Source organism: Hakea prostrata, chromosome 7, assembly GCF_041222555.1.
Source record: "Hakea prostrata isolate BN-2017 chromosome 7, UWA_Hpros_2, whole genome shotgun sequence".
NCBI classification, from domain to species: Eukaryota; Viridiplantae; Streptophyta; class Magnoliopsida; order Proteales; family Proteaceae; genus Hakea; species Hakea prostrata.
In genome coordinates, this window is record NC_142606.1 from 30,644,307 (window position 1) to 30,657,277 (window position 12,971).

Below are 12,971 nucleotides of genomic sequence, written 5' to 3' on the forward strand. Positions count from 1 at the left end.
TTACTATTTATTCATCTCATCAGGATTCAACTCTTTGAAATCCAAAATGAGAAGAGTATAGGGCACAATCAGTATTTCATATGGCTTTTCTAAATGAAGGTAATTTCGTCTTTTGGTTTTTAATTCTAAAAATGAGGAAAGGCAAAATGAACATTGCACATCCAACCTTAAATAGCCTCCTAACACCATCAGAAGTGAAAGGGGCAATAGTAATTTCATAAAGAGTATTAGTAATTAAGCCATAATACAAGGAGGCAACAATAATTGTCTTTTTTTGCTTTTCTATATTTTAAATAGTAAAGAATGATTTAGTATATTAGACTTTAAAAAATAAAAAAATAAAAAAATTGGGCTTATTTTGTATATGTATTAATGGCATCTTTTATCATAAAAATCATTCTTAAGAACATAAATTACCAAACGCCAATTTGTTCCACAACCATTCTCAAAAATTCTGAACACAAAATTAACCAAACAGCCAAAATTGTGCTCAAACCATGGTACCTTGTGTCGGCGATAAATCGCCGACACGGAGCGATTTTTCGCCGTGTCGCTGAAGGGCGACACGAAACCCCCCGGCGACACCGATTTTTCTAAATATCGACGATAAATCGTCAAAATATCGCGATATATCGTTACAAGTTCGATATATCGCAATAAATTCTCAAAATATCGAGAAAATTTGAAATTTGAATTTTCACATTAACTACTCTCTCTCCTTAATAAAATATCTCTACGACCTGGGAATCTGCGATCTCTTTTATTTCTTTCCTTTCTCTCATTTAAAATTCCTTTCTCGCATTAACTACTCTCTCTCATTTAACTATTTCTTTCCTTTCTCTTTCTCTGCGGAACGGAAGCCGCCAGAAACCATGGCAGACGGACCTCTCATCCCTGCGATCTCTGATGACTAGTCTCTCATTCTCGGTCTCTCCCACTATAGATCTCTCTCTCTAGACACTCTCACGAGTCACGACTCTCTCCCGCTCTCTTTTCTCTGATCTCTCATCTCTCTCGGTCTCTCCCACAGTCCCACTGCAGATCTCTCTCTCTACAACGCTCTTGGACCTCTCCCACTGCAGATATCATCATCGATTTTGTTTGATTTTTTCTCAAAAAGTCGACCGAAATATCGCCTGTATCACCGGTGTCGTCGGGCATCGACACGGCGACACCCGGCGACATTTCGGTCCATGGCTCAAACCACCATTCTTCAATGAAAAAGCCAAAAACGATTCCAAGAAAGAAGGTCGTTCTCAGGAAAGACTGTTACCAAATGCATACTTAGTCTCCCTGCATCTTTTAACCCTACCGTCCCCTCCAAATATGAAGCCTTTGATAAAATTTGCTGCCACATCGTATCTGTTAAAAATCCTAACTTCCTTCAAAATCCTAAAACCTGCAACTCCTAATTCCCCTTAGTCAATCCATTAGAATTTCTTCTATTTTAATGGACAGTATATTCATCCTAGCCCCTAGGCTCCATTGAAGCCCTGTGCCTAACAACCATCCAACTCCATTGGCCAGCCACCCTCAGTTCTCTCAACTGCCATAATGTAGGAATTGAAATTCCTCGACTGGAATTGCCTCAAAATGTGATAAAACCCTTCTAACAGCCATCCCCACCCAAACCCAGTTTCAGCAAAAACTGAACCCATAGATCTTAAACCTCAAATCCACATTTTGAAACCCTAAATCCTCTAAACAGAGCTGAAAAGATTAAAAGTCCTATATTTGGCCTCATTCTATTGAGGCTACATCATTTTGATTAACTCCATGCATAGTTTAAAATGCAATTGATCAACTATATACACCAAGGCTATACAATGAATCATCACAATATTGGGAAAGAAAATCACAAACCTGTGTCAAATATTTAAATGCATCCACAACTGGAGTGATCATATCCCTATAAGCTTCAATCTGCACAAAGTTCCAAACCACGATGCTCAATTTGTTTTAATAGAGTGGGACCAGAAGTATAGTTGCAGCAATTTATGTATATATAGCATACCTGGTGAACAATTGTTCTAAGTACAGTCATAGGATTGGCATGTGCTAGTTTTGCCACCATCCGACCCAGCTGTTTCAGGTTTTCCTTAGCAAGCCGTTTCAAGATTCTTCTTGTATCCAACTGAAGGTTTGTAAGGTATCGATAAGGTACTACAAATAAACCATAAAGCATGAACAGAAAATAGAATGATGAAGTTTAAAATTAGATCCTAGTACCTTTGCCGTCTGCCTTGCAGCTAAAACCATAGGAATCCGCTCATCATCTTTCTCCCATTCACCATATAAACGATATCGCACCTAAAGCACAAAATTAACTGAGCTAGTCTATCAATAGGTCACATAAATATCAAACAGAAGAAACAGTGGTAGTGTAGTGTAATCCATACCTCGTAGGGGAGGAGACTCATTACTTCCCATATCTCTTGCCCAACTGCAGGATTTGCCGGTATCAACTGCAATGAAGGAAGCAAGCATGTCCCTAGGGCTTCTTCAACCCTCATCCGAGCTTCCTTCAGGTGCAAGCGAGGATCTCGAATACTCCTGTCACTACAGAGAGTAGTTACTCCACCAGCAACAAGCTCCACTGCTGACAGGTAATAGACTCTTAATACTCTACAGACCTTCCCATTAAGAACCAAGAAAACCCAATCATTATGAGACACATAGAATAAAAAGATTCAAAGGCAAACAGTAGCACAAGTCAAAACTCAAATGAAAATTCAGTTAACCTTCTGGAGCAGTATAGTGTTACAGTGAAGATAAGGACCAGCAGAAGCAAGCATTTGGAAGAGCTCAGCAGGAAGATCAATAAAAGATTTCTGCACTGATGGTCCATCTGTCTCCATGGCATCAGGAGAAGATCCAGACAAAAACCCAAAACTCTGAAGATGCGTCAGACGTATAGTGTTGTACGCTGAAGAGATTGCCTTCTCAATCACCCTACCCACATTTGAGAACATTATTCAAAAATGCTTTCAGAAATAGATTAGTGGGACTATACAAAAGGATTTTTGGACCAGGGAGGGGAAACTAGGTTATAGAACTTTCTCAGTTGTAGTTTTTCTTCAATCACTATAGTCAATAATTGACACATTATTGTTCATATATAGCCCAAAAAGATAAACGAACAAAGGCAGAAACATCTTCTAAAAGCATCTTAATGCATATAAAATAATAAGTACCCCAACCTCTCACCGAAAATACAAGAAACAAATATTCGAAGATTACCTAAATAACCCCTCGCAGATCTGTTTATGAGCCACAGGATTAAGTGGAGAAAGGCGATCAAACAGCATGTGAGCATGATACCTGAAAAAAAGTAGAGACCTATAATATACAAAGTTGAGACAAAAAATTTCAAGTACACCAATATTTATCAGGAAAAAGAAAATTAGTTATCCTACTGCTGATGACATGAACTGACAACTCAAAGCATATAGGAACAAAAACTATTTGCAAATCCAAATGGGAACCTGTTGGTCCAAGAGAAGGGCAAAGCATAAGGCATATTAAGTGTTAGAATTTCAGCACCTATAATCAGCCTAGGGACTGAAATGAAAAAAGAAGAAGAAGGAGAGACCTTGCATGTGTATATTTTGGCTTTCCCCTGGTACTTTATTCATAATGTAAAATCAAGTCTTAGTTTAGGAAATTTTCCTAAAGTGAGTTACAGCAAAAAGGAAAATTACATATTGTATAAAATCTCCCAAATCTACTAAAAAGGAAACTATCTTAGGGAGATTACTTGTCAACCAAGCAATAAGAAAATTAGAAAGTAAACAAAATAGGAAGTAACTAAAATAGAAAGTAACCAAAATAGAAACAAAAGGAAAATAAAAAGTATTGAAAAAGAAAACTCCAGGCTGCAGTTCCAAAACTTGCGCATCAAGGCAGCAACTCCAAGACTTGCACACCAAGGCAACATCTCCATAACTTGCGCAAATCTAAACATTAAGCATGAAAGGCAGCACCAGGCAACTGACCATGAATACCATATAGAAGATGTAGCGTAATACTGGTTTAGGAAACTATGGACAGTACCTAACAAAACCATATCTCAGAGACAAACCTCCAGAATGTCAGAACAGTGGTATAATCAAATCAGATAGTCTAATGAGAGAAACTCGTACTGAATACCATTCTCAGGGAAGAGAACCTTTTTCTAAAAATATCAAATGAATCAGATCAATCCCATAGTTGGACCTCAAATTGTAGAACAATTCTAGTGATGCTAGGAGAAGGGTGTAATAGGGGAAGTGAACCAGGATCTAGGGTTCAGTGAATTAATGCAAGCCTTAGGTCTAGGTCCACCCTCAAGATCCTCTTCAAAAGAATCAGCAGTCAATTAGGCTTTAGAATACCCTAAGGTTGAAGAGATTAGGCTAGTTAAAGGAATCTAGGGATGAGAAAGAGGTAGGGTTAGGTTCCACTAGGGCATAAAGATTAGGGTTTAGTGAACCAGGTCTGAAACCTTGCTGTAATTTTAGTAAATTCAAGTCCAAGGTTTTACAAATTAGGGTTTCTAGGATTTCTAGGGCTTAGATCAGGGCTAGGGTTAGGGCCAAGTGTTCAATAGGAGATAGGGATGCTAGCCTAAAATGTCTTAAGGTTTAGATGAGGGGCTAAGGAGATTTAGGGTTTTGAAGTTTTTAGCGTTTTCTAAAGAAGATGTGTTGCAGAATTTCCTAGTGTTTAAGGGGGGATGGGAGCAGCTGTAACTTAGGATCGAAGGTAAGGGATTGGCAAGGATTGGTAAGGATGCCTTGGGTTTTAGGTTAAGCTAATTTTCTGGTTTTGAATTTTATGGAAACTCCTAAGCTGCCGCAAGCTAGAAAGAGGAAGAAGAAAAGAAGAGAAAGGCTTGGATTAGTAGTCAAGGGTTGGGGAAGTTAGGGAGTTATAAGAAGAGGGTTGATGGAGGGGAATAGAAGGGCTTGGAGAGGCAAGGATGCAAGGCTTCTTTAAATTCTGCAGATTTTCTTCTCCCTAGACTGCCACAAGTTCCCCATTAGGGAACTCACAGCTCCAGCAATATGCTCCTTTAAATCTCAATTTTATTTAATAATCAACTGAACTTTACTTTGTAGAGAGGCTAATTTATAGCCTACAGAAGGAACTCACTCTAGGACTCATTTAGAAAACAAATCAAACTAAGACTCCTACTTGGACTAATGACGCATACTCAGACAAGGACTCTTTCACATCTCCCTCTATAAGGATCCACATTGAAAACTAAGGGTAGATATGGAATCCTTGCAAAAAGTAGACTACAACTAGGGATTCCCTTACAACTTGGGAATCCCAATCCAACAAGGACTCTTCAATAACATGACAAATATTGACTCAAACTCAAATATACAAGTAGATCACAAACACACTGGACGTAATGAAACACTAAGTTGACTCAACTGAAAAACAGAAAATTTCCAAAATACCCCTTCCAGTACTAGACGACCCTAGGCCCTATCTTGGCGGCCCTGATTCTGGTTCATATCAATAGGCAAACCACAAGTCTTAGTGATTAGAAAACAGAATGATCAATCTTTCCAGCATGCAGGCAAGTACTGGCATGTAAGCTCAAGTTTAGGGCTTGCAAAGTTAACTAAACACAGCTAGTAAGAAACCTTCAAAAGTGATTAAACATCAAGGAAGTGAGTAGGACAGGAATCAATCATCCAAGTAAAGAATCAGCAGAAAACCCACAACCGTCTACCGTGAAGCATATGACTAGATCCATGGTACACTGTGTCGACGATATATCGCCGACACAGGGCTATATATCGCCGACACAAGGCTATATATCGCCGTGTCGCTGGGGGGCGACACAACTCCCCCCAGCGACACGATATTTACAATATATCGGCGATATATCGCCGAAATGTCGATATATCGCCGAAAAATCGGTGATATATCGCTACATTCGCATATATAACAGTATTTCATTCGTTTTTCGCCGGTTTTTCGTTTGATTTTTACCAAAGTGACATAGGACCTCTACAGGCTCTGGGGGTGCTGCCCCCACACCCCCGCTGGTGCGGCCTCCCCGGACCCCCGCCCGCTCACCGGGGAGCGGGACCCCCGTGTCCGTCGACAACAATATGTGAAGCATGAGCCATACTCATCATAATTGTATAATGAATTGTAAACTTTAATACATCTATTTACTAGTTGTGTATTTGTGTTCTATTTACATATTTACATTAGTTTATATGAATTTTCCAAACTTCCAGTTTTGCCCGCATATAGTTGGACATGTGTTTATTATAAACTTTAGATTATGTGATGTTTTAGGTCAAAATAACACTCCCGATGTGTTTATTGGCCTTAAATTAGGCTACACGTCAAATTTCAGGTCAAAACCTTCGAAAGAGGGGTTCGATTTTTCATCGAACCCCTGCCAAAAGTCGGCCGACATCTGGCGACATGTCGCCCGAGTCGCCATGGTCCAACACGGCGACACGGACCAACATGTCTGACCATGACTAGATCCAAGTTACTCAACGAGACAAGAGAGCAAAATTTTTATTGAGGGAAAACAAGACAGTGAGTGAGTAGGACCAAGCCATAAATCCTCAAATTATATCTGCCGGAAAAAAAAAAAAAAATTCCTCAAATTATAATGTCACACTCAGCACAACCAGTTCAATGGAATAGGTACTCAACTCCTGCAATCAAATTCATTCTGGAACAAAGGGGAGAAGAATCAGGAAATTTGAATATCCAAATCAGCAAGTCTGTGAAAGGTCCTCCCTTAATTGATAAGAACTACTCAGATGAGGATGATCCGCTGATCAGATGTTATCAATCAACACTGAAAAACACTATTGTATAAATCCTGGGACAAAATATAGTAGTTGCAGAAAAAAGGTTTTACTTCCCTCATCAGTGAAGGAAAAGGAAAAGGACTTAGAGCAAGAATAAGAGCAGCTGGGCCTCTAGCCGCAAGGCATTTGGCTGATGGATCAGACACCAGCCAACCTTGATTACACACAAGGAAAGAGCATACCTTTAAAGGCAACAAAGTGAAGACAGCTTCTCATTAATCAAATTTGTGTCTGTTGCAATATAGGTACAAGGCTAGAATTGTCCAGTAGTTATTCTTGGTTTTAACCCAAATCGGATAGTTCCTTATTATTGCACTCATTCTCTCTTATGAACAAAGGTGGGGCTGTGTCACAATGGCATAACCTCAATGCCTCAAAATCTCAACAGTAAGGGTACAAGTTTGGCCCTGGTTGCCTTGCCCCCCCGAGCCCAAATAGGGCCTAGGCTCAAGATTTTGGCCCTGAGAGCAAGTCAGGGCCACAATATTATGGCCTTGAATATGGGCCAAGGGCAGGCCTGGGAATGCCGTTTGTCCTACACGGCCCGGGCTGGCCAGTTTTGTCCCTAATTTTTGGCCCTCATCCTGACCCTTATTTTGGCCCTGATCCTAATTTGGCCCTAATTCTGGCCCTAATCCTGACCTTCACTTTAACTCTGACTTTAACATGGATTTCATCCTAATGTCGTCCTTTATACCAACCTTGATCTAAGCCCTAATTTTGACCCTAAGTCATTCTGATCCAATGAGTCCACTTAGTTTTACATTATTTTTTACTTCTTTTGTTGTTGTCATTTGGTAAAATAATTTTTTTAAATATTTAACCATAAAAAACAGACCAAGTTGTTTGTTACATCTTACATCCTTATTAAATATATTTATGTCAATAATTGTTGACGTACTTAGAATCATAATTCAAATCCAATTTAATGGTGTTTTAGAATCAAATTCTAAATAAACTATGGTACATTTTAAAGGCCATAAGTTTAAGGTCACAAATTGTTTCTCTTTACCTAGTGCATTCTTTTTGGCACAAAAAAAAATTTCTTGGGGCATTATATGATTAAAATTTCAATTAAACTTTTATAGCTGTTTTTTAATGATCAAAACACAAAACAAGTCTAACTGAGTGTAAATATATTTACTTGCCTCATACTGTAGATAATAATTTAAAACCAATTCAACTCATTCTTACACCTAAGCGTAATTTGTATAGATCAACATTGAACATCAAAGTGAAATTTCAAAATAAAAGGTTCTCAAGAGAAATTTTAATGACATGATCTACAGATTGATTTTTTTTATAATATAATGAATAACAAAATATTTTTCACTATATTAATTATTGATAAAAGATGATGTCTTGGCCTCCAATGACATTAAGTATCTGATATCCATTGTATTATCTATTTTTATGAATCAATCAATCAAGTGAAAAGGAAATCAAGTTGCAAAGAGATTGGCAAATGAATCATTGTTGGGATGTATTTCATTTTTTTATAAATTAGAATCTTATTTTTCAATTCGGAATTGGCCAAGATTATTGGTATTATTCGACAAAAATTCAATTTGGAAGAATAAACTTATACTAACCTCTATTGTAAGGTAAATGTTATTTATATTTCTACTTTCTTATAGGTAAAAACAATTGGGTTTAAACTATTAGGGTATAATAGATACTCTACATCATTGGATCGATTTTTGTCCATTAAATTGTATTATGTTGGTGGGGAATAATAGGGGGGTGACTTATATTTTGATTTGTTTTGTGGTGACACTAATACTAAAAGACAAATCAAAAAGTGTCACTGCTAATGTGTCTACATATATATATATATATATATATATATATATATATATATATATATATATATATATATATATAGAGAGAGAGAGAGAGAGAGAGAGAGAGAGAACTCCCTTTTGTTGTCATTTAGAAAAATCTTTTCAATGTCTTATACATTGCTCAAGCATATATTAAAATTAAAATAATGAAAAGTATAAAATTCTAAATACTATCATCAAATTGTATTTGTTAGTCACTTAACTATAGAATACGTTTATAATAGACCAATACTTTTATATATTAAATGGTTCAAATAAACCAACGAGTTAGATTATGCATTTTATCAATTATACATATGATTATATATGATACAAATTTGATTAGGGATAGGGACAGGGACAAGGCCAATTAGGGAAAGGGATAGAGAAAATGCCAATCAAGGCCAGGGCCATGGACAACCCAGCCCAATTGGGGATAATTAGAGCGAGAATGGGCTTGGCTTGGCCTTGTTGGGCTTAAGGTCAAGGACAAAGACAAGAATTCTAGGCCCTGAATTAGGATCAAGGTGGGAATGGCTTAACTAAATATATATAGGGCTAGGATTGGGATTGGAAAAGCTCGGCAGCCTAACCCTGTTGCAGCCCAACTCAACACTGTCCAATGCAAGAACGCTTTCAAATTTATATAATAATAAAAACTAGAAAAAAACACGATACTAAAGGGAAGCGTACCCAATCCTTATCTAATTAGATAACATCAACTGACTAGGAAACCGAGTCAAAACAGAATTGGATTTATAATACCCTAATCTAGCCTAACTAGAACAATGAATAATGATTTCAAATAAAAGAAAGAAATAGAGAGAAGCCTCAAGGACAGAGTTGCATCAAGGTTGAGTGTTGCCTTGGCCCAGCCCAGCCCAACCACTCTAGCACCATGTAGGTAGTTCTGGTAAATTAAGGGCAACAATATGCAATGGTGCAAGGTCAAGGTTAGGGCTGAGTGTTTGACCAGGCAAGACCTCCAGGGTCACGGTCAGGATTTGAAAAAACCTGGCCCATCCTGACCCTGATGCAGCCATAGTGATGCGAACACAAGGACCCCTGGCCGAATGCAAAAGTGGGGGCACCTAAGATGGCTCCAAGAAGCCACCCTAAGCTGGTTGAACCCCTTTTGAGGGGCATTTGGGGTATTTTCGCCCTTATTTTATGTCTGAAATTATTTTTAGAATTTTCATGAGTCCAGTTTGAGTTAGGTTTGGTTTTATTTGGAGGAGTCTATTTGAGTTAAAGTTGTTTTGAACGAGTCCCAAGTTAGTTAAGATAAGATTCCTTATCTGTTAAGAGTTTCTTTATGGATAAGAATCCAGTCAAAGATGTAATTGGAACCTTGTATGTTAAGGAATTCTGACGTTGAGTCAGTCTTTTATTTTCAGGCTATAAATAGCCTACTCTTGCATTGTAATCCTCAATTTTGGTGATTAATAAATTTGATTGAGTTGAGGACCACGGTCTCCTTGTTGGATAGGCCTTGGTTGAGTGTTTGGTTCAAGTTTCTACTTTATCTTCTTCAATTCAGCAGAGCATAAGTAATCATCAAGGCCATCAAGCATCCTAACTCAGCAATCAAGTAAGTTCAGCATCATTTCCAACCCTTCCCTGCCTCCCCTCCCTTGTCCGCAGCCCCTCCCCACCACTTTCCTTGCTTGCGCAACCCTAGAATCTCCTCCCGTTAGCTGCTGTACCCCAACAGAAGCATTCCTCAACTCCCACAACAATCCCAAGCCCTTCCCCTCAGGCACAAGACTCCCCCAGCCACTTCCCTCACTTCCCCTAGCACCTGCAGGCCTCCCTTGCCTCCTCCTTTTCCACCGCAACCATAACCTACTCCCATTAAGAAACCCTGATTCCCAGCCCCTTCCCTAACTTTAGATAACCCTGCACATCATCTTCAACCTTGGAATTCTGCAAAAACTTTAAAATTCCAGAAATCTGATTTTGTTGACTTCTGTTCAATCAGATCCATTCTAGTTAAAAGGACAGTAATAGAAATCAGTTCTGGATAGCAGAACCCGCAAGGAATAGCCATCTTCCACCCTAGCCGAATCCATCCAAACCCTAGTTTGACTGTTGAATTCGAATTTCAAAATCTGGAATTCTGTTTGCAATAGAATTCAGATCTGGATTTCAGTCTCAGCAGGCCCTAAACCACCCTAGAAACCGTAAAACCTTCCCCCTTTCGCTGGAAACTCCTGGGCAAACCCTACATCTAGGAAAACTACCAGATTACCCCTTAGCCCTATACCTGATTTTTTCTTCACGTAGTTTTCAGGTTTCCAGCAACAATTTAAATGGCATAGCAGAAACATGTCATCTAACTTTATATGTCAAGAGGCAAAAGCAATTTGCCTGCCAACTGATTCAAATGGGATTCCAGAAAGGAGGATTTGTCAATATGTTCAAATTCACCAGCTATGAGATCAATGCCTTGACCTCTACTGACAACCAGTAGTAATTGAAAGTCAGCGTTTTGAAGAGCTAAATGGAAAATGTGGTACCAAATTGTCAGAGTTCTGGTCACTCTAGGCTAAATCAATGTTCATATTCACAATCTGTGGTCTGCTCTATGCAGAAAGCACATCCTCTTTTGTAAAATTACTCCATAAATCATTGTTAAAATAGATTTTTCAAAATATACAAAAGAAGGTAAAAACTTGAGAAGTGGCAGTCCAGCCAAGAAGAGACTTAATTGCTCCAATGGTAACTGTAGATCAGGTTTCAGTATACACAACTACAAGAAAAAAGATCACCAAAGGAGTGGCCAAGGGACAACGCAAGTCATATATCATATAGAAAATAATCAGATACTGATTTCCACACCATGGGACAGCACTAAGTTTTTGAAGCTACCAATTGAAAGGTAGTCTTCCCTCTGCATCTAATATATGATACAAAAAAGGTTCCTTGAACAGGATCTGATATGTACATATAAAAACGAAGTGAACTCATTACATACTTCCTTACCAACTGATTCAGATAAGGAAAATCTACAAAAGTCCAAATCAATGAAAACATCCAAAACAGTGGTACAAAAATAAAGTGCAACAGGTTGTTTACCAGTCATCCACTGAAAGTAATCCACTAAGCAAACCCAAACTTTGATTATTTTCCATCTCAGGGGAACGTTCTTTGACGGCTTCACTTTCCATGTCCAAAGCAGCAAAAAGATCAATAGTCACATCCCCTTGCTTCTCATCTTCCATCAAATCCTTTCCCGTAGCAGCAAGGTTTATTTTTCCAATTTTGTTAGCCTGCACAACAATTGAGAGGTGAAACAAAACAATCCCAAAAAAATTGATAAGCATCAGTCAATTAGCAGAGCACATTGTCTTGTGTGAAAATCAAGGGAGAGAGAACAAATTCCTCAAGTACATTTGGTTGAAATACCTCATCAAACCGCTTCACTGAAAATGCATCATAAGTCTCAAATGCCTCCTCATCCTTCGGAAGCAGGTGGGCATATCTGAAATGAATAAATCACCATTACATAATAATAACTTCATCTTGCTCATTTAAAGAAACAGTACTGAGCAAGTCATGAATCAGATGACCAACAACTTGGCAATACAAAACCTTAACGAGTTACCAATAACAAAATAAAAGGAAACAAGGAATAGTGTCCCAAGGGAATAAGGCAGATTTGAAAGCGCCAAGAATTACAAGAAAAGAAGAATCTCTAGTAGTATAACTCTGAGGCCCTGAAACAGTAGTTTTGAACCATACATATGGAGTAACCCAAAAAAAAAAGAGCAATAATTAGAGAAACTTGCCCGAACCTTTCACAGAAAAAAAAAAAAAAAAGAGCTTGCCAAAACCTCCCACCACAAACAATGCTAATATTTTGCACAGCATGCAACAGAATAACCAGCATAAACATGCCAAAAGAAAACCTGGCTCCCCCCCCCCCCCTTCTTCAAATAAGAAGGTTATTTGGATAAAAAAAGCAGCAATAGTTTGCATATACACATGCAGTCATGCACACAGGAAAATAGACAAATACAATGTAGATCTTCATGGATAGTTATTCATGTATAATGTATATAAAACAATAGAACAGTTACATTATATACTCCTGTAAAGTGTACATAAAACAATAGAACAGTTACATTTATACTCCTGTCAAGTGTACATCAATCTGTTCTCAGAAAGGAAAGAAAAGACGCCATTGGAAACTGTGGGTTTCCTTGGAGCATCTCCACTAGATGCAACACCAACAACTAGAACAAGGTGTCATCCCAGATGCAAAATTTCCAATGTACCACCAGCAGTACACTTGCTATTTGAACAATCC

General features: G+C 38.3%; 1 protein-coding gene across 1 annotated transcript in view; it reads right to left on the reverse strand.

The window, feature by feature from the left end:
• Positions 1-12,971, reverse strand: part of THO2 — a 95,004-nt gene that overhangs the window by 59,314 nt on the left and 22,719 nt on the right. Inside the window, exons 11-18 of the mRNA XM_089161829.1 lie at positions 12,068-12,143; positions 11,738-11,931; positions 3,241-3,321; positions 2,742-2,952; positions 2,400-2,633; positions 2,230-2,310; positions 2,015-2,134; positions 1,864-1,923 (exon numbers count right to left, since the gene is read on the reverse strand). Coding sequence (XP_089017955.1) covers positions 1,864-1,923; positions 2,015-2,134; positions 2,230-2,310; positions 2,400-2,633; positions 2,742-2,952; positions 3,241-3,321; positions 11,738-11,931; positions 12,068-12,143 — 1,057 coding nt within the window. The remainder of the gene's footprint in view (positions 1-1,863; positions 1,924-2,014; positions 2,135-2,229; positions 2,311-2,399; positions 2,634-2,741; positions 2,953-3,240; positions 3,322-11,737; positions 11,932-12,067; positions 12,144-12,971) is intronic.